Source organism: Rhinolophus sinicus, chromosome 13 (assembly GCF_057876585.1).
Source record: "Rhinolophus sinicus isolate RSI-liver-muscle chromosome 13, RSI-T2T, whole genome shotgun sequence".
Classification (NCBI taxonomy): domain Eukaryota; kingdom Metazoa; phylum Chordata; class Mammalia; order Chiroptera; family Rhinolophidae; genus Rhinolophus; species Rhinolophus sinicus.
The window spans coordinates 14590765-14613287 of record NC_142513.1 but is presented as its reverse complement, the minus strand read 5'-3'; the positions used below and the strand labels follow the sequence as shown (position 1 = coordinate 14613287).

General features: G+C 45.9%; 1 protein-coding gene across 18 annotated transcripts in view; it reads right to left on the bottom strand.

Annotated features, from left to right (window-relative positions):
• The window catches only part of PTPRT (protein tyrosine phosphatase receptor type T), a 951833-nt gene that overhangs the window by 143209 nt on the left and 786101 nt on the right, over nucleotides 1–22523 (bottom strand). For 7 of the 18 annotated variants that reach the window (XM_074318303.2, XM_074318302.2, XM_074318307.2 and 4 more), the window contains 2 exons: nucleotides 7889–8024; nucleotides 2115–2143 (listed from right to left, as the gene is read on the bottom strand). In XM_074318303.2, coding sequence (XP_074174404.1) covers nucleotides 2115–2143; nucleotides 7889–8024 — 165 coding nt within the window. Of the gene's footprint in view, nucleotides 1–2113; nucleotides 2144–7888; nucleotides 8025–22523 lie in introns of all 18 variants that reach the window. The other 11 variants (XM_074318304.2, XM_074318309.2, XM_019748876.3 and 8 more) reach the window with 2 other exon arrangements.

The following is a 22523-nucleotide window of genomic DNA, read 5'->3' as shown; positions in this document are numbered from 1 at the left end:
CAGTCAATTCCTGGCTGGCATGAGTTTCACACTCCAGGTTCTATGACTTAGACTCCAAGTTTGCACCAATTGAAGGTCCTTGTTTATCACTGTTCCTTGAAGTACAAAGTACCTGGGCACCTGTCTCCTACACTCCCACACTGTTCACGTTGAGTTCATCAGAATACGCAGCACAATGCAGGGTATAAAGTGGGCATCTAAAGACCATGCTGTGTACACTGGCTAACAGACTGAGGGGATGAGGTGCCCACAGGTTGTGATGGATCATTCCATGCCCACACTTACTGTGTGGTTCTTATGATGCCATAAGAACCCCTGGAAGACCAAGGAGATCCCAGGGGCCACCACTAATGCCCTAAACCTTTATGGTTTCTGAAAGGGGAAAGAAAGAAAAGTAACATTTCAACATTTCATGAGTGCCCACTTTGTGATCAACACTTTACAAAATTGTGTCAGTCCCTCTTCAAGGGATCTCTGAGTTACGCATATTGCCACTATTTTAGAGCGAAGAGAAATGAGGCTCAAAGAGTTCAGAAATTTGTGCAAAGATGCATAACTGGTGAGTGATGGAGATGGGGCTTGGACCCAGAGCTGCATGATTTCTAAAGCTCATTCTTGTTTCACCACAGCAACAAAACCCCACATTGTTTTCTGCTTCTATTCCTTTACAGATGTTCTTCCCTCTGCTCAGAATTCTTATTTCTTTGGGTAAAATCTGTCTCTAAAAACACTGATAACAACCTGTTGCCCCATGAAAAAACTAGTCAAGCAGCTAAGTGCTCTTATACCACAGTACATATAGACACCTCTCAATCACATTTCAAGTATTTGATTTTATGCTAGTCTCTCAGGTAGGCTTGAGCACTGTTGGGGTAAGGCTCAAAGTCTTGGTCACCTCCACAACCAGGCTGTGGAACACAACGTGCACGTTCAAAGCATATTTGTCCAATGAATGAATGAACAAATGAAGCAAGTACTTCTAGTATTGGTGGTGGGGTTCATTGGCTTCTGTATAACACAAGGGTAGTGGTATCAGAATCTTATTTGCTCATCACATGGGCCTATTGACCTGTGGACATAAGCACTGAGCAGAGGGTTTGGGGGAGACTTTTGCTAGCTCCATCTTCATCTGTGAAGGCTTCAGCAGATGATTACTGACAGACATGGCCCCTCTCGCAAGGCTGGGGTTCCCAGGGGTCGAGGACAACATGGAATGATGGACAGTGTAGTTTCCCAGGAGCCAGGCATTCTGAAGTTTGATCCCACTCTTTTGCTAACCGCATATATGATTTCACACACCTCTTTGGACCTCAGTTATAAAATATGGGAAATGCATATTAGGAAAATGGGACTAATTCAGTGATTTTCTAACTTCATTACCGAGGACTTATTTATGGAGTTGTTCCTCCTTTACCCTCATGTTTTGAAAATATCCGGTTTAATAATGAGAAAAATCATCATCATTTATTTAGAAAGTGCAATAAAAAACTGACAGGCAATTAGCCATCTATAGCTACCAACCATCGATAACTACCACGGATAGCATGAGATAACTCATGCTAAAACCAAACGGAGATAATTCCATCCCAAAGCAAAGACCTTGGATGTCACTGTGAAGCTGTTTCTAGATAAAGTCATGATGCCCTGTAGATTTCCTGAAACAGTAGAAACAGCCAAGGAGTTTCTTTCTAACCTTTGGGCCCCTAGGGCTACCTGTTCTCCAAGTGGACATAAAGTGGACTCTGAAGTTACTGAGATCTGTGATTCTGTTTTATGTAAGCAAGTCTTGCAGGAGGAATGTTTGATCTCTCACTGGAATTTGGGGAATTTCTAACTAGAAAATTATACTGAAAAAGGAGAAACAGCCCTTCACATCTCCAAAAACAGGGGGGGGGGGGGGGAAATCCAAGATAGCAGAAACATAACAGACACGAACAATGACGGTGCATTTTCAAACGGAAAACATCTATGCAAAATAAAAACTTTGGGGCTACAGATGATTTAGACAGAAGTGAGTATGAGGACCCAACAGACACTTGGTTGGAGCAGGAAATGCATGCTACAGTTTCCCTTACAGGGCACAAAGCAAAGGTAACCCCGGGTCGATACTTACAAGTAATAGGAGTAGGAATAAGCATTTCTTCTATATATTGATGGGCAGTCAGATGAAGGAAATGTCCAAAAAGGGGGAAAAAGAAAAGACAAATAGACAAGAATTAGATTTATATAAAATCTTGATTCTTAGAAATACACATAGTATTTCAGTCTCCCTCAGCTCAAGGAGATGCACGTTTCTCTACTAGTTATCTTTGCTGAGAATCAGACAATTTCAGTGGTAGAAAAAATGAGAACGATGTCTCCTATGATGGAGAAACTCACAGAGGAAGCCACATCTCATGTTGGCTGTTTTAGTTGTTTGAAAGTTATTTCTTATGGTCAACTAAAACTAGCTTCATTATAAATATGACTGTTTCATCTTGGATCAGATTTCTGTGGCCTTGTAGAACTGGTGTACCACTCTTCTACCGGACAGTGCTCCTATGATCTAAGGAAAACCATAAGGACTTCTAGCTTCTCTGTTCCAGTTCAAACCACACCAGAGTCTGGTTAGTAAGGTCATGCCAACAGCAAGGAAATCATGTAAGCTAGCATCCAAGATGGCTCCCTAACGATCCACACTCCCCAAACTCATGCCAAGGTGTAGTGCCCTCCTGCATTGAACCAGGGCTGGCCCTATCTGACAGGTGTTACATTTTGGGACTTTCTAGAATAGGTCAAAAAGGAAGCCTGGCAGCAGTGTCCAGGTCTTTGCAACTCTCGCTTAGAGCCCTCTACGTAAGACGTCCAAGTATCTTGAGGTTGCCATGTTGGAGAGGCCATATGAAGACAATAAATAGGCCCTAAGACTGCATGAAGACAAAGATACAGGCTGGCATTGTAAAGAGACCATTCCTCTTCTTCTTTCCTAGTTCTGTGGTCCAGGGCCTGGAAATGTGATTCTTCAAGGACAGAGAGCTCAGGACGCCTCTAATGAAGACGTATAGACACATGTGTTCTCCATATTGTCAAGAACACTGGGCTGAGATGCAAGAGGCCAGCGTTCTGATCCCAGCTCTTCCCCTTGCTCACTGTGACATCTTGGGCAAGTCAATTCTTTCTCCTGGACCTGTTTCCTGATCCAGGTACGGAGTGAATGGCATGGATAACTGCCAGCTTAAACAGCTTTGAAGAGTGGATATATGGCATGCCTTAGCGTCCCAGGACCAGCACTCGGTAACTGAGGAGCAAGTCACTACACATCTCTGAGTCTCATTTTCTCCATCTCAAAGTTGGGGGCATTAATTCCCTATTCCCAAGAGTCATGTGAGCATTAACATCAGATTATATAAATCTAAATTATAGTCAAAGTATATATGACATATAAAATAGTATAAGTAAATGATATGAATCTAAATTAATATTACATTATATTCGTCTACACATCTGAAATACAGTTGGGCTCAGTGAAGAGTTTATGCTCCCATCTCATCCACAAACAAGCTGTGCTGCTGCTCACTCTGGTGACCGGGAGCAAAGTGCTCACCTCGTTAGGAATGTCAAAATCCTAGTAACATCAGAACAAATACTTGTCTAGCACTTCCTGCATAGTTAGGCACTGTTGTCGGCTCTTACCAGGAATGAACTCATGCATTCCTCACCACCACCCTGACAGATAGGTATTGTTATACCCCCACTTTACCGATGAGGAAACGGAGATGAAAAAAAGGTTAAGTATCTTCCCTAAAATCACTTAGTCAGTCGCTGGGTTTGATAGTGCAAGGGCCCTCAAGCTCCTGTTCTTGACCACTAGCCTGTGCGACCTTTGAGAAGAGAAGAAACAGATGTGTGTTGACCAATACAGTGAGTCAGACATGGAGATGTCACATGTTTATCTCTTTTGACCCTACCCACAACCTCACGGAGAAGGCATTATTCTTACTTTCACTTGAGGCAGCTGAGGCTCTCAGAGGTCACTCTTCACTAGGTCTAAGGTTTTGTGTATTTGGGGACCAATTGCAAGGGTTTCCATAGTCAGCAGCCCCAGGCTGCATGCTTGGGCTCCATGCTGCACTCTATGTTCTGTACCCTTCGGCTTTTCTGCTCTTGACCTTCAGGATCCACCTCTGCCTGGGCTACCTCCTCATGAAAACATGCTCCCTTAACATTCAAACCACCACTTCCAAGTAGATTTTCTGAGTTAGCCTGTTTGTTACCAAAAGCCAGTGCTATCCTGACCCAGCCTCAAGGCAACTCACTCCAGAATGACGGCAACTGACAAGCTTTTATTAATTGAGTACCTTTCCCCCAATTAAATTGCAAAGTCTTCCAGGGCAAGGATTATAGTTCTTTAATTCTGTGACCAAAAGGTAGTATACATGTGTGTTTTCTCTAAGGCCTGAAGAAGATTTACTGAAGGTCTAAATTTACAAGGATACAGAGATATTGCAAGTAACAGATTGCCTGAGATCAAAAACTCCTGAGCAGGAAGACAGCTGTGCTTGGAAAAAAACACACACACAAAACCCCAAACTTAATAAATCACATATTGCGAATCTACTTTTCAGCTGGCTGACAAGATTGACTTGAGGCACAGCTTCCCTTTTTTGTTCCACACTATTTAAACAGGACTAAGCTGTGTATTTAACCATCCATTTGAATCACCTACCCCATGCATCTAATGCATAAACCCACCTATCCATCCATCTACCCATCCATCCATTCATCCATCCATCGATTCATCCCCACACTTAACAATCTATCCACCCCCCTACCCACCGATCTATTCATCCACACACTCATCTACATGGAGACACTCACCCTTTGGATCTCCATGTAACCCGGACTCTGTAGGGTCCCACATTCAAAGAAGCCCAGGCCAAACAGCAAGAGGTATACAAAAATAATTCTAATCTTTAACTCTCATCTTTTGCAACTTCTAAGGGAACCTCGTTTGAGTCACCCACCAACATCTCACATCCCTTTCTGCCACCGTTCACTTCTCAACATCCCCTCCGCTCATTACAAAACCACGAAGGAACAACGACAAAACATCAGTCAGGTTTTATTGATGTTTTGTCTCTCTCTGCCCTCCTATCTCTTTTCCCCCTGGTCTTCTGAATGTAAATTGATTCAGCTTCTTTCATTAAGCCCTTCTCTTGGTCTTCTGGACCTCTAGCCCATTCTCTGTTTGCTTTCTAGTTCAGTATCACAAAAGGAAACACCTAATAGCAAGAGAAAAAATCTCTTTGGAGAGTGACAAGGAAGTCCCATTGCCAATGACGATGAAGCCTCCAGGGGAAGAAGCTAGGACATCTTATGTGTCCTGGGAACATTTGGCCATAGCTTTGGTGAAGACTTTGAATCAGTTGGATCCACTAGGAGCAGAGAAAACAGGGAACCACCATTCCCATGTCCCCAGAGATTAGGGAGAGGGCCCAGCTCAAGCCAGTGGAGAGGATGTCGCTGGTGTTCGGCTTCTGAGAGCTCCTGGATCCAGGAACTAACTCTGGATCGTGATGGGACTGAAGAGATTCTGACACTAGCATCCTGAGTTGTGATGATTTGCTTAGTAGTTAGGGGTTTCTTTTCCTTTAATAGACCTTCCGTTCAGGTAGCTGTGGACAGCCTTCTAACGGTCAGCAGTAAGTTAGTGATAAACTCAATCAACCAGAGAAGTTTTCCCCATAAGAGACGAAGGAGCCCACCAAACCCTTCACTGGCTTCTGGGCATCTCTAGACATGAGAAGACATTGTAGGTCAGTGGAAAGAGTGCAGGCCTATGCTTAGTTTCTCTTTTACTCCTCCTTTACCTTTACCTTCTCCTCTCCTTTCCTCTTGTCTTCTTTCTTTCCCTTTCCTTCCCGTATACCCATCTGTCCATTATTACTATCAACTAGTTCAGCAAAATGTTGTATTTTCTCCAAAACATACTACATATGTAAACACTGATTGGCAAAATCCAAACCTCTGCCCACTGCTACAACACTTGAGTTTTGCCTCTTGGGGAGAAATGGTGATCACGTGATACATGTTGCTTGGGTCTGATGGATAATTTTGATCGAGGTAAAAGATAAAGATGTGAAGAAACGGTTAAAAACATACAAAGGACTCACTTTATACTTGCTCCCACCCTGGAAGCATAAAGTCCTTTCCTCTCTCCCCAAAAGTCACACATTTCAGAAATAGCTGTTGAGAAGGAAGTGAAATTTCTTCACAAGCTCACAGACGATGACGTGGGTTAAGCCAGGCTTTAGAAAGAGCAAAATTGGAAGAGCATATCTGACTTACAAATCAGTGGCAAAGAATGAGAACATTTCAGCTCTATCAAAGAGGAATGCAATTCTGTTAAATTGGTTACTTTTTCCCGGGAGACAATCCGAAACTCACCTCTGCCACCAATGTGTCTGTGAGTCTAAGAAACACGACAATGATCTTATACGTGCAAAGTGCTTACTGTCCCCAGAAAAATCAAACCCCATGTTCGACCTCATCTAATAGCAGCTGACTTGTCACTGAGACATTCAATATGGCCCCATTTTATGGATGATGCTAATGATATGAAAATGCAGTGCTGTCCTTAATTAACCCTTTGGGGCTCTTGGTCCCAAATATTAACAAGTACTTTCCCTTCCCCCAGCCTCTCCAACCAGAAAATCAGCAACTGGTTGAGAACCTTAACTCTTCATTCTTCTGGGAGTCTGAGGAAAGAAATGATCCTGTTAAACAAAAGATGTCAAGAAAGGACAAGGTCCTACCAATAAGACATCTTAGCCAGAGGGGGGACTGACTGTTTCAGAACAGAACCATGAGAGACACAAGGACATTCTCGTGCCAAAATGGCTAATAGACGGCTCACAGCACGTATAGTGGGAACCCCAGTGTTTCTGATGCACTGATGGCCGTACATGGGGATATTACTATTATTTTTTAACTTCCTGCACTGATAGTCATGTGATCCCTTAGTTGAAGGTTGGAATTTGTCTTTGGTGCATTCTATCCCTTTGTTTTGGTGGGGACACATGTCATGAGTACTTTTTGTTGTACAGATGGAACCAAGTCCTTGGTCCTCGTTACTGGGCTTGTCCTGACCTCTGTGGGTAACCAAACCCAGAGATTCAGGATGAGGTATGACGTCATTTGTTTAATAATATGAAAGTCTCTTTAAGTTGGGGATGGGGAACATTGCAGCACGTATTACTATAAGGTAGGTAAATGTTTTGTTTGCTCTGGCAGATTGCGGGAGTGGGAAGGTGGAGAACAAGGTTGGAACAATGGAGTTGAAATTGAGAAGACATGGAAGAGTGTGGCAGGCATGTAAATCTGGCACTAGATGCTCATGATGGATACCAACTTTCCATGATGGGTATTTCCTTTCCCTCTCTGCACCTCCCTTGTGTTATCCTCAAGTCTTGTGAACATCTGATAAACAGAAGATGGCCGTGTAGTGAGAAGGATGAAGCATTACTTTCCTGCATCTACCTTCCTGGGCTCATCTGTGTCTCCGGGGCTCTCCATTTATCTTGATCACATGACCCATCACAGCAGAGCAGTTAAATCTGAGAAGACTCATTTCATGACACAAGGAATCCCATGGCACCTCAAGGTGGCCCAACCATAGGGCTCACTGGCCCCATGAGAAACGGACCATCTCAGGGTCACTCACCAAGCAGGCAGCACATACCCTTCAGTCATCACCACAATCAGCCACAATTGGCCCGAATATTTCAGGACCTCCACCATCAGCAGTCGGTCCTTGCTTAGAAGGGGTCAACAGAGCATGGACTTGGCACATGGCAGTGCTGGGGCACCTGGGCTTGGCACAGTCTGCAGGGCCGCAGCCCTGACTCACCTCCTCTTGATGGTGAGCATCACGCCCAGGAGGATGATGATGAACATGAGGAGGCCGGCGATCACTCCGGCCATCTTTACGGTGTTATCCACCTGCTTCTCGGGCTCCACAGTGTTAGAATTCTGGGTGGAGGCACCTGGGAGGGGAGAGGAGAAGGAGACAGATGTTGAAGAGACTCACACACCTGACTAGATAATAATCCTAAGGACAACAGCTGGTATTTATTGTTAATTATGTGCCAGGCACTGTGCTATGAGTATTACACACGTTGTCCCACTTAATCCTTCTGAGGATTACTCCCTGTGCACTTGGGATTGCTATTATATTCCTTTTTTTTTTTGCCTATGAAGAAATGGAGAGTCAGGGAAACTGAGGTGTCCAAGGTTACACATGGCTGTGTTGGGACATTCTTATCTTCTGCTAAGATCAACTGCAGAATTTTAGCCTTCATACCGCTTTCTCCCTAGGATCAAACTGTGGAACTACAGTTAGATTCTGAGGGTCATGAAATCATGCCAAACCCTACTTTAGTCTTTCAGGTAAATGGTGAAAAAAAAACCACCCAGCTTTATGCTGAGGCAGTATAATTAAAGCCACTGGATCTTTTAAATTACATTTATTGGGGTAACATTGGTTAATAGCATCATGTAAATCTCAGGGGTACAACCTGATAATACGCCGTCTGTATATTCCATTATGTGCTCACCACCCAAAGATAAGTCTCCTGTCACCATGTATTTGACATCCCCCCCTTTTTAAAGATAAAAACATAAAGTGTTTATTTTGTACCTTATATGAAACAAATATTGGGGTAGAAATTTTGTGTATTAAAGGGAAATTGCCTTGGGTTCAAAAATGCTTATATCCAACTAACTCCATTTTTTGAATTTAATGCAGATGCTACATACTCTGTCAGATGCTAACACGTGAACTCAAATCCAGATAGAGGAAGGCAGGGACCTGGGCACTTACTAGATCCTCAGCCCCGTGCTGGGCCATTTTATGGATCCATCTTGGTCAGGCCTCACAAACATTCCATAAAGTAGAAATGATTTTTCCCATTTTATAGATGAGAAAACCCAGGGAACTTGCTCAAGGCAAGATGGCTGATGAACGGCAGGCCCAAGAGTCCATAGGTTTTTCTGACCCTAAGTCTAGACCTCAATAGTCAGAAACCTTGCATTCAACTTTCAAGTCCCCTGGTCCTTCAGTCCCCTGACCCAAAACAATGATGTTTGCTAATGTCATAAGAAAAAGTAAGCAGCCAAAGAATGCCTCAGCCCGCCTGTTCTGCAGTGTACCAGGGTCAGAAGCAACACCTTGTTCCAAACCCTGTGTGAATACTTCTGGAGAGGGGTCCAGCACCCGGAGTGAATCTCTCCTGCTGCTCTTCATAGTCCCAATGGTTCCATGATGACGTGAGGCAGCTCAAAGCCAAAGAATCCTCTTCCTGACCCATTCCTACTTTTTTGCCACATTATCAACAACCCATCCATCCTCAACGACCATACCTTCTCTGGTTTCCTGTGTCCCTGAGAATTCCTCCCTCTTCTCTAAATTCTGAGAACTCTGTAATGCTTCCCACATACCTCAGTGTACCATGTCATTCGCTAGTTGTTTTCGCATCTGTCTCCTCCAGGGGTCTGCAAGCTCCTCAGGTGTGAGGTTATGCCTCCTTTATCTTTGTTTCCTCATGTTAGCCCAGAGCCTGGCTCATAATAGGTGTTCCCTTCATGTTCTTGATGTTCAGTATTTCGCTGAAGGGATGGCATCACTGCCCACACACATTTGTTCTCTAGGAACCAAACTGAGTTTCTCCTTTTTCAGCCATGTGTTCACAGCACTCAGCTGAGTTGAAGGGGCATTAATGCCCATGAGCTATGATTCTGATTCCCCAAACTCACTGATGGTTAAGACCAGCCCTCCAGCACAGTGAAGCACCCCCTCTTCTTGCCTAAGAGCATCCTTCCCAGACTCTCTTGTAACTGAGACAAGCTGGGTTTACTTAGTCAAGTCTCCCTGGTGAGGATGGCAAGTCTTCAAGAACAGGGAGTGTGTCCTACTCATCTCTCTAACGCCAGTCTCTAGCACAGGTCTCCTTTCTTGTAATTGTTGGTTAACAGATGATTATTGAACGACATAAAGGCAAGTGAACCACAGTTATTTGCTTCGTTCGTTAATTTGCTACTGAGCACCCGTGGGCTGTCTGCCAAACTACGCTGTCAGTGGGGTCAGAGAGCCTTCTTTTGGAAGGACTCATGGATGAGGGATTTTATTCAGCTCCCTTCACCAGCTAAAGGCAAAACCAGAGCATCAAATCCCAAGCCTGAGCAGGCGCTGCTTATCCACGGTCCAGAGAATTCCTGGAGGAGTTAGCTAACATAACTGCCTCTTTGGTGGGGCTGGGCTCACATGCCAGAGTGGGGGCTGGTTCCGCGTAGCCCCGTATGGCTCTGCTGTCCCAGTTTGGAGACAAGATTTCTGAGATATGTCTAGTCCATGAGACACGACATGGCCAAGTGTAAAGGAGGCTGAGTACCTCAGAACGCTGTTTCCTTGATAATGTCAGAGTCTTTTTGTTTGGATTTGAAGGAATTGTGGCTCTGGAGCATTCACTTCTGTAGCTAAACTGTACTTAGTTTCGGCTATGAGGTCCTGTTCCTGAGACTGGGGGTGCAAAAGCAAAGGAGCCCTGGAGAGGATGCTAACAGCCCAGGAACACTGTTATTCGCCTGGTCTAATGAGATTCACAGTTGATCCCTTCACTAAATAATCACAAGCACCCACTATGTGCCAGGCATTTGGTACCACGTGGTGAGCAACACAGGCACAGTTCTGGCCCTGAAAGAGCCTACACATAGTGGTGGGTAGGGCTCCGAAGACAGGATTAACGAACCAAGAGTTAATAATAGCAAGCTTTCAACTCTATTAAGGGTCAGAACTAAGAGACGCATGACACTTGCAAAGTGCATAAGAGGGAAATGAATAGCTTCTGGGAGGAAGTGGCCAGTGGGGTGAGCTCCAAAGAAGGACAGGCTATAAAACTAAGTACAGAGCATAAGAGGAATACACGGGAGCCGCAGAAAAAACAGCACTGGCTGAGTGATGGGGCAAGCAGCCTGGTGCATTCAAGAAATGAAAGAAACATAGTGCAATGAGAAAGCAAGGAGAGCATGATGAGTGAGAAGCTGGAGAGGGCAGCAGGGCCCAGTCCACACAGGACATTACAGGCCATGATTAGAGTTTGTGTTCTTTACCCCAAGAAACATAGAAAGCCATTGAATCGTTGTTCATGGGGCAATGATGTGGTCAGATCTGTATTTCTAACTCATCATTCCAGCTTCACTGTGGAGCCAAAGTGGACTGGAGAGAGGAATTTTGCAGGTATGCGGGTGGGAGATGATAGCTGCTAGCTAGACTCAGCTAACAGAGAAGATAGAAAGATGCCATAGAAGAGATAATTACCTGAAACAGATATAAATAAAACCTGTTGATGGATTGGATGTGGGGAGTAAGGAAGAAAGAGCTATTGAGGATGATTTCAAGTCTTTGGTTTTCATAGCAAGGTGGATGATGGAGCTGTTACTGGGTTCCAGAAACAATTGAAAAAGAATAGTTTATAGGAAAAATGTGTATATCTGGGGGAATCGGAGCTGGAGAGACACTCTAGAAAAGGAGGCAGTTAATAATGCAGCTCTAACAAGAGATCTAAGCTGGAGGTAAAAACATGTGAGTCAGATGCACGTAGGTGGTACCTGAAGTATGGGGGTTGATGCATCACACGGGGAGAGTGAAGAGTGGAAGGAGAAGCGGGCTTAGGTAGAGACTTGAGGGTCTGCAGTATTTAGTGAGTGAGCAGAGGAATCGGCCTGCATAAGACAGAGAAGGAGTGGCCAGAGAGGTAAGAAAAAATCCCAGGTGAGTAACGTGCCTTGGAGCCAAGAGAAGAGAGTGTTTGAAGAAGGAAGGAGTAATCCACTATGTCAAATGCTGCTCCTAGAAGAGTATATGAAAACTGTCCCAAATAAATTCCAAGATATTTCCAAACAGAAGCACCTGCAGTGGTGACCGTGAACCAACGACGGGACATACTTGAGGGTCACAGAGGAGCATCGGAGAGGACATTCCGAGAGGCCATCTGAAAGGCCACAGCCCAGCGGTTTAGACAAATTCAATGAGTTCAGCCAACCGGCATCAGAGCTGAAATCACAGACTCTATACAGTGAAATTGTCAGAAGCCATGCGTGGCTGGTCCAGCTAGACTCCAGATACAGGGACGTGAACATGCCCCGGGACATGGCACATCCAATTTCTGCCTCAGCATCCTTTCAAGGGCATGTTCTCTAGCTGCTGGGGATTTGTGCCTCTTCATAAAGGAAGTGTGTCGACAGTATTCAAAGGTGTTACAAGTACAGAGAAATAGCTCTGAACCAAAGGCCAGGCAGCATTCACATGTGGCTCCCCTACCTGAGGGGAACGTAAGAGGGATAGAGACAGAGCATCAGCCCATCCTGGTCTTGTTGTAGAGTCAGGAGGGTGTCCCTGGGGCTCACATCATAAGTGCTCAGTGAAGCAGATGAAAACCTGTGACAGGAGTTTGGGAAGCACTTAGGGGCTGGCGAATGACGGGGACTCCTAGCAATGTGATCGGTCTTCTGAGGGAGGCACTGCGCTCCTCATCAAATGGAAACTCAATCACTACCACTTTTTTAAAATGTAGCTTAAATGCACTGATCCATTACTGGGTGTCATGTGATGTCCTAAGCACTTTTCATATATTAAGTCATTTAATCATAAACCTGGACACAGTAGGTGCTAGTTTTATTTTCCCTTCTATATAGATTAGGAAAAGTCACAAAAGGGTGAAGTCAGTCTGTCCAAGGCCATATAACTAGTGAGTTTCAGAGCTGGGATTCTGTGTGCAGGGCTTACTCCATTATCACTACAATGAACTGTCTTTAATGGAGTTATAGTTAAGGAAATGCCAGCGGTGGATCCCCATAGAAAGTTAGCCATCAGACTCACTGGCCTGATATCCGAGGGAACTCTTCAGAGAGGCAGAACTAGAAACCATTCCGTAACATGGTAGCTGCATTATTTCCGCCGTAAGCCCACCCTTTCCACGAGAGTCAACTTAGTATCAGTCCCCAGTCCCTAAAAAGCTGTGCCTCTGGCCCTGGCTCTGTGCCTTCTCTCTGCTAAGTAAGGACTGGGAGTCTGAGAACAGAGAGAAGAGGCAGGACTTGAATGTATCCTCTTCATCTCTGCTCTCCACTGGGAACCCACCTGAGACAAGTCCAAGAACATCAGAATTGGTAACTAGACACCAGGTGGGAGATTTCTCCAACTGGAGTAGCTTCAAGGATCTACTTGAGTCCTCTGTGTGATGTAGTCATCAAAAACAATCTTGTGAACTCAGCCTGCGCTGACAGAGACTAGTGTCTCTGGCGTGAAGCTGCACGCCCGACATTATACCTCAGCCAGCTGTGCCCTACGAGCTCTGAGCACTCCCAAAGGCTGAGCCAGTCCTCTCAAAGCAGCAGCTGCTGCCCCCGTCTTTGACTCTTTCCACAACAGCTTTTGTGGCATAGAACCTAGCCCCCTCCTAGCTGCAGCTCAGAGTCCATATCTGGCTTTCAATGTACTACCTGTCCACTCTTACACGTGGGAACCGGGTACTCAAGGCATGATTGCTCTTGGTCTCTTGTGGTCCATCCTCTCTCAATAGTCACTCTGTACGTAGGACCCAGTCACCATGTTCTGTTCCTCTGCTGCCTCTTTCAATGCTACCAAACAACAGTTCTGCTTTATACTCCCTGAGGACTCTTGAGACCCAACAAAGGCAATGCTGCTTGGCTCACTCTGCATTAGTCACACCACTCTGATGAGGCTTGGCCAGCTGTGGACCCCACTCTCTGAGAGGGACCTCCAGGGTGAAGACAGGCCAAGAGCTTTGCCACTCAGAGTGTCCAGTGACCAGAAGCGCTAGCATCACCTGGGAACTTATTATAAATGCAGACTCTCAGGCCCCACCCTGGGTCTGCTGAATCATCATTTTAACAAGGTCTCTAGGTGATTCAAGTGGACGTTAAAATCTAGAGATCACTGACTTTAGAGGAGTAGAAGTCAGAATCAGGATTTTTTAGCTTAGAGAAGAGAAGATTCAATGAGACTTAATTCTTGCCTTCGAAAAGTTGAAGGACCATTGTGAAAGATGGGGGTAGGTTTGGTTCCTTTAATTTCAAAGGTCAGAGCTAATGCCAATGGGTAGAAGTGACAGAGGTAGATTTGGGGCCAACACAAGAAAAGGATTTAATGCGGAAGTGCCATTCGGCTGAGGCACCGCCCAGCCCCTTTTCAATGCTGCATTATGACATAGAGGGGAACATAAAAGCAGTCTTCGTTCCCAAGTCCCCTTGCAGAGTTAGCTTTCCCTTTACCTGCCTACTCTCTCTCTACCTGGTCTCGCCTCCTGGGCTTCCAGGATGCTTAACCAAGCCTTCGATATCTCACTTTCATGGAATACAGACCTTTTTTCGCTGCTAATGACCCCACCCCCACCTCAGCCCAGCATCTCGATTTCTTTGATGCCCAGGCTCTGGGTGAGAAAAAAATCTCCCTATCATCCTTAGAGCTGTGGGACCCCCATGGGGTATATCCCTCCTACCCCAAGTTACCCACAAAGGCAGGAAAAGGTGTCGCTAACAATGAAAGGTGCTGCCGGGGAACTCAGTGTGTTCCAGTGCAGTCTTAAGCAGAAGAGACTACATGACCTCTAACACCGCTTTTGAGGTCGAGATACTACGCTGTTATGAGATTGGTCAAGAGCAATGGGTTTCAAATCAGAAATACATAAGCTTACATTGGGACTCCATCGCTAACTCATTGTGTGACCTTGATCAAAGCTGGTAACCGCCATGTGACCTGATATCCTCATTTGTAAAATAGGGAGGAAATGCCAACTTCGCAGGGATTTTCTGAAGGTCAAATGTAATAACAGAAGTAAAACATGCTTGACAAACCCCGAGGAACTGCTCATACCTGTGGCATAAAGATGGCACGACCTTGGAACTGGTTCCAGAGTGACAGCAGCCCTTTTTGTGTCTATAAACTAGGGGTGCTCAGTGGGCACTGGGGTGATACTTCCTTGCAATCTGCTGCCTGAGTTCATCCAATCCTTAGGATGAAGGCAGGCAGAGCCCCCAGAATGATTCACTTAACTTTCCTTCTATAGGCAAGGCCTATATCTGGCTTACATCTGGATAACTTAATGGCAGCAGTTACATAATTTGGGAACCAGGGATTAATGATTCATTTTCAGAGTACTCTCACTGGCTACAGGCCCAATTCTATAGATTTACCTCAGAGAATTCCCCTGTGAAGACATGGACCAAAAATAGAAGTTGCAGATAACGAACATCTAATTGCAATTATAAAACCAGGTGAATCCCAGTGGATGCATAACCTACGCTGTAATCACTGCTGATGGTAAGGAAAGCAAACCGGCTCTTGGGGACTCGATTCCTAAAAGCTGAAGTCTTTACAAGACACGAGTCACCTCTTAGTTATCCAAAGGCACATTATTCCCCAGTCTTACCACCTGGCAGTTCACCTCACTCCAGGTACTGAATGTCTTCTTTTGTTGAAAAGTTTCTGTGCCTTTTCTCATGTGTTGCATGCTTCCAGCATCCAGTAGAGAGAAACTCTGAAATCCTGCCTCTGAGCGGCTCCCTCTATGGCAGTGAACATTTAAAGCATTGCAGGCATCTCTGATTATGGGAGGGTTTGCCAAGAGAAGGCAACAGGGAAAAGATGAGGAAGATGGGCAACTTTCCGGCTCTTTTAAAGTCAGGTATGCACCATATTTCCTCTTGATTTCACTGGAAGTGAATTCTCAGAATGGTAGGCTATTTTTAAGCTGGAACTGAGGTCCAGATAGGAACATAGTTGGTAGGAAAGCATCTGGATTCATTAGATTAAAGCCTCCAGACTTTACAAATTGCATCCCAAGGCATTAGCATTTGTAATTGTGATCGTGAACTACTTTGGCAGTCTTTGAGGACTGAAATTGTAACGAGCAGGAGGGGCATGAGACGCCTGGGGAGAAACAAATGCTGTTGCTGACTTTTCTTTTTCTTTTTTTGATGGAAAAATGTGGATTCCAGATATTTCACATGAATGTGATGTTGATACAGGAAGAAATATATAGACTGGATGATTAAATTCGATTTTTCTTTTCATTACCATTTACTAACGAACGGAATAATCACCAGAAACCAGCACAGGCTCTTTATCAGTCATCATCCAACCAGGAAAAGGGAAACTGCTCCAAACACTTAAACTGGAGCAAATTTACTAGAGAATTGGTACACAGGGATCAGGAGAGGATGGTGAGGCAACCCAGAGATTAACAAGCAGAACCATTACCCAGCCCAACCAGAAAGATAAAGAGCAGTGGTGAGGTCATAAGAGGCCAGAGATCAGAGTCACCCAACAGAAGTTAGATCCCCTAGAGAACTGGAGACGTGGAGTGGCCTGAGGCCAGAAGGGGAAAGCCTTCTCCTTCCTCAATTTATGTCTCCTATTGGCCAAAGCCAGACACCACTTGACATGGGGCCCAGGAAACACAGCCTGCAGTGGACACCTGCATAGCCCGGCATAGCAGGGGAAGAGCCAAGGATGGATGTGAGGCCAAACGGGCCAGGGGCCAGCATGGGCTTTCTATGAACAAGGGATGCTAGGTTCACCTTGTTGCCACTTTTGAGAGGTATCTGGATTTGTAAATCGAGAGGAATGTCCAGCACTGTGTCTTAAAATGAGCGAAGTCAAGGCCAACATGGAGACATTGTGATGGCTTTCAGGACAGCCAGGTGTTAAACTGGGCTCTCTCTAGAAGAGTCGGGATACCTGACCACATGTGAAACAGTAATATTATTAACAATAAAGAGTGAACATATAGTGGGAGATCTGACTACAAGCAAGGCTGCCTTGTTAAGCTCTTCACATGTCTCTGAATCTTCACTACAATGCTATGAAACAAGTTCTATAAGTACGCTCATTTCAGAGATGGGGAAACTGACGCTCAGAGACATTAAGTAACAGTAGTAAGTGGTAGAGATGGAATTTGAATGCTGCCAGTCTGGTAGAGTTTATTCTCTTTAAACCACTACTCTTTAAACTACCTCTCCAATAAATAGGGAGAGAGATTTTTCAGCAGAGAAATCTGGTTGCCTTTCCTCAAATATCTGGAAGAAAAAAGCAGACTAGTATTTAGGCAGTCTAGACACTGATCTTGACCGGTCAGATTAAGACATCTTTGTATTTATGCCTGTCCCTGCTCAGTTTGCCACCTGCTGTATCCTGCAGTTCCATTTTATACCCGCTTTCTTGAAGATGATCTCCCCTCATGCCCTCTCACCAGTATATGATATTCTAAGATCTGAGGAATTGATGAACATGTCATGTGAATCTTGTTATATGGGCCAAATTATACAGACTTTGCTCAAATGATATTTACACTTGACCTTTTAAACTTAAGTTCCCGCTTCCTTTTCACTTTCCTTGAATATCAACCACCATCTCCAAGCCTTTAATATATTACATTTAGTTTTACTATTAATCTCTGGGCTTTCTCTATAATACCTTTCTTGATATTTGGCAGCCAAAGCATCCCATATAATTCCATAGGGAGACAAGTCTTGCTTCAGTTTAGGCAACTCTTTTCTGCTTTATTTCCAATATTCTTTCTTTGATCTCATGATGACTAATTTTTTAAATTGCTGGCTACCTCCCCCACATCTCAGAAGATGCCCCCATCACTAGATCTGGTTGATAATGAAGTACTTGAGAAGGATTATTCCATCATTCTTCTAAGTGACATCACCTAGGATATTTCTCAAGTAATAAATAAATTGCCTCAATTCATCATATGACAGTAATTGCTTTTAGTCAAGATTTAACTTAGAGTCAATGTCAAGTAGCTGGAAACCACTACAGAGACACAAGTTTTTCAAAGATAGCTCTCCCCTTGCTGTGGAAAACCATTTAAGAAGTACTGAGTTAAATGTAAAGAAGATACAGATTTATAATATCCCAGATTCCCTCAATATTACTTAGCCAGCCCTAAGAGGCTGGAATAGGCGTCATCACAGACTGTGCAACTAAGACTGCTAAATACTGCTGACAGACGATGCCCTCTTTTTCAGCCTTAAATGGAGGTTAGTGCCCCATAAGATAGGAATAGCTTAATTGATTGTTTGAAAGCACTCCAGCCATTCAAATAAATTGTTCCTCAAATGCTGATTCTGCTTGGTCCCATGCATCTCCTGAATCTGTGTGTTCCAGGTGGACCTTGTTTAGCACAGCAAATGCTCTGTGTAGGTCAAGTTCTCATTCAGTTGTGTTACCCACAGCAGAAAAGATGACTATATAAGAGCCTGATGGCGAATTGCTTCCGGGTGCAAGAAAACTCCTTTATTCTGAAAAATCGTAATGCGTTTGGAATTTAGCAAAATAGACTTATTTAAGAGCAGTCGTGACCGATTGATGCCAGGCACTGTCATTGTTGACACATCCCTCGTAAAGCATGTCCTTTCAAGGGCTGCACCGGTGGTGGGCTGAGAATCCCTGTATATTTTCCCAGCGTCTCAACTGCTCCCTCTGTGTCCAGGGAAGACCTTTAGCATGAGTACCAGGACCCTAATCGGTGACCGGACTAGACTGCACGCTATGGCTACAGCTGGGTGTGACACTGTCTAAGAAACCAGAGGTGGGTGCACTTGGTAGACTGGTTTAGGTGTCAGGCCACAGTGAAGGTTGGAGACCAGGGCATGACGGAGAGGGGTCAAATCGGAGGGAGGGATCAGTAGCCAGCCGGTGGCTAGAATTTGGGAGTGTCTTCTTGGTCAGTCTGGACCCACGGTGACGGTCGACCTATGCCCAGAGCTGTGCTTGGACTTTGGCCAGAAATACAATTTAGCCCATGGCCATGGAACCGAACAAAGCTGAGTGATCTGGAAATGGACTAGACCCATGACCTTGGCCTCACTGGCACCAACTCAACCCTTGGCCTCAGAGGAAAAGTCCTGGACGTTGCCTCATGTGAGTGATGCTGGGATGATAACGACCATAGAGGATACTGCAAGCTGTGGGCTGTGAGGTAATTAAGAAACAAACTTGCTGTCTGGGAGCTCACTACATAGTGGGAAGGAGAAGTATGCAAGCTGGCAATCAAAGCCCAGCACTACGGCTGCTACCCCAGCGGTGGGGACAGAGAAGGGCATGCATGACTCTGCTTAGGCAAAACTAGACTACACACTTTATTTCCACATGTCATCCGTGGTGTGGGACACACTCAGGGCATCCCTGAGACTGGCCAGTGGCCTCCTCCCATTGCTCCTCCCTTGGCTCCCTGGGGTCCAGACCAGATGGCCTGCTGATGAGGATGAAGAGGCTGAGTCAGCTCAGTGCCAGCACTACTGGCTCCCTGCTTCCAGAAATCTGTGTGTTGAGCCAGGAGCCCAGGGAACTGAAAGCTGCTTAACTGCGGCAGAGAGGAGCACCCAGGGCCTGCGTTGGGGATTAAGGGTTTAGTCTGAAGAGCAGATGTAAGAGAGAACACACACTCTTTTGGAAGCCCTGTGGCAAAGTGATAGAAGTCCCTTTAGACTTTCTCAGGCAGCCAGTATGACAGAATGCACGGCTGCCCTGAGCAGACTATCATTCTTTCTGGGGTGTCAGAGCAGTCCTGGGGCAGCGGTGGAACTGGCGACGCCTTCTCAGGCGCAGTCAGTGTAGAGACGAGCACAAAAGCCGACCAGGGGTGGTCTACAGGTCAAACAAAGCCAGGACTTCGAGACACGTTATGACAGCCCGGTTGGTGAGCCAGAGGCCAAGGCCAGGGCGTGACCAGCAGCAGAGACCAAGACTAGTCAAAGGTAGGAAGCAGAACCAAAAAGGGGAGCATCAAAGCCATAGAGTGGAGACCAGCCCTGAGCCAAATGTAGGATCCGGCCAACAAGGAGGCCCCACGGGGAGGCGGGGTGGCCCAAAAAGCTCCTCTGAGATGGCAGCTCTTGGCCTTGGTCTCCTTGAGGTCTGTCTGTGCACCGACAGGCACAGCTCTTGAGGGTGGACTCCTGTCCATTGCCCGGTGCTCAGGACTGGTGCATTTCCGAGTGTATCAGTTTCCTAGTTGAAACAAATGACCACAAACTGGGTGGCTTAAAACAACTGAAATTTGGAGACTGGGGGTCCGAAATTAAGGTGTCAGCAGGGTCAGGCATCCTCTGAGGCTGGGCAGAATCCTTCCTCACCTTTCCCTAGCTGCTGGTGTTTGCTGGCAATCCTTGGTGTTCTTTGGCCTATAGATGGATCATTCCAGTCTCTGCCTTCCCGTGATGTTTTCCTCTCCTTGTAAGGACAACGATCATATTGGATTACAGCCCACCCTCATGACTTCATCTTAACTAATGACATCTGCAAGGACCTTCTCTCTAAAGAAGGTCACATTCAGTCCATAGGAACTGGGGGTTAGGACTTGAACCTCTCCCTTGCGGGAGACACCATTCAACCCACCATACCAGCTTAAGCGGGGTCATGAGCTAAGGAGCCTGGGAATGGGCTGCACATGGGAGGGAGGTTAAGGAAAATCAAATGCTAAAAGGGGTCAGGGTCAAATGGAAAGCACACTGGAAGAGGGACGGGACACTCAGCTTGGTCCCAGGCTGAGCGGAACAGGCTTCTAGAAGGACAACGTGTCCTGGCTTTATTGTCTGAACAGAGCAGCAGGGTGCACAGGGGCCGAGGTGTCCCTAAGGCTCTTACTAAGAAACATAATTCAATTTTTTCCAAACAACTCGAGCCAAATTGATACCCTAAGGGGTGACAGCATTACCTGACTCAATGGGGCAAAGGGGGGAGGAGAGGCAAAGATTGGCCCAGCTGGGGCAGCTTTGTCCAGATCTTGCCTCTGAAACATGCAGTTTGCAGCAAGCATGAGCATGCCTGGAAAGGAGAGAAGGTACGTGGGAGGGAGGGAGAAATCTACAGCAAGGCTAAGTGGAAGCATGCGCGGGATCAGAGGGAACAGCCAGTAAATATACAGCACGAAATTCAGATTAGTGCAACGAAACTGAGCGAGGATAATGCCACCAGCAGCGGGAGCGGCATGGATTGCTGAGACGCCAGCCAAATCCACCACAAACACGTTTTCTTGTTTCTAGCCTTTGCCCCTTGGCTTTTGGAAGCAGAGCCATTGAATAGATGTGTTCTACACTAAAAGCTGATCTATCCCCCTCCCGAAAGGATGGATGGAAAAGCAGCTCTGCTGCAAGCCAGAGATGACAGAAGCAAAAACTAAGATCTAGCGAGCTTGAAGCATCGGTTCTTGCTACACTGTCACACCCAGAGTGTGGGAGAGATCGTCCTTGCGATGCTCCCAGCCTGACCTCTCCTGGGCCAGCACCATGCGAGCCCAGGCTGGGCACTGGGCTCAGCAGGGCTGGACCAGCAGATGTGGGGGCACCCCATTCAAAGGCCTCAGAGAATCAGTCTCTAGGAAGCTTGCAGGTGGCGCTGCACGGAATTCAATACTGAATTGAAGACCAGGGCTCAGGCACTCACAGTCAGCTTAACAAAACAGTAGAAGGTGAGCTTCTGAGGTGCAGGAACCAGCACAGGGTGGAGGCACAGCAGACCAGGTTGGGTACATGCTCTGTCACTGTTAACCATCCCCTCATTTACGAGTCTGCTCATGCGCAGAACCAGGCGAATGACCACTGTCCGTATGCTGGGCTCAGGGTAAGAGGAGGTGACAGAAACCAAACAGCTCCAAGGTAATGTGCTTATGATGTGAATGTGTGCCGGGTGGCGGGTCCTCTGTGCCTACTGGCCTGGCCAGTTAAGTGTCTCCTGTAGGTGCAGCATGAGACAACGGGGGTGTGGGAAGGCTTTGCAGAGCTCACGCTGTCTGAACTTGATCCTAGAGGATGAGTAGACCATGGAGGGACAGCATCCAGCAAAAGGAGGTGGATGTGGGAAGGCAGGTCCCCCTCACACAATTGGTGTGAGTGTGACACAGGACACCAAGGAGGAAATAAAGTTGGGGAGCTGGAGAAGTAACAGCGGCTGGAGAGTGAAGAGCCTTTGATTCAGCCTAAGTATCCAAAGCACTAGGGGCGCCTTGGGAGTATTTTAACCAAGATCAGACTTATTTTTGGATGATCACTCTGGTCTCAGTGAAGTATACACTGGAAGGAGACTGGTGTGACAATAGGGAGAGCCATCTGGAAACTGTCACACTTATCCGAGCAGGACTCTATGAATCTCAAACATGAGTAGCAGCAGTGAGAAACAAGGGAGACTCAAGGAAGATTCCGAAGGTAATATTGGTCCAATTAGTGACTAAGTGGATATTGAAGATGGGCAGCGAGAGAGGTCAAGGATGACACGGGGTTCCCGAATCTGAACTGAATGGCAAGGAGAATAGTTTCTCCTTGGTCTAAGGAGAACAACCCAAGAGAAAAAAGTGTAGTGAGTGCCTCAGCTATATATGCTACTTGCTTAGATGCTTGTTTTGTAGGAAGCATAAACATTCACCTGCTCCCGCAGAACTCCCACAGGGGATGTGGAACCC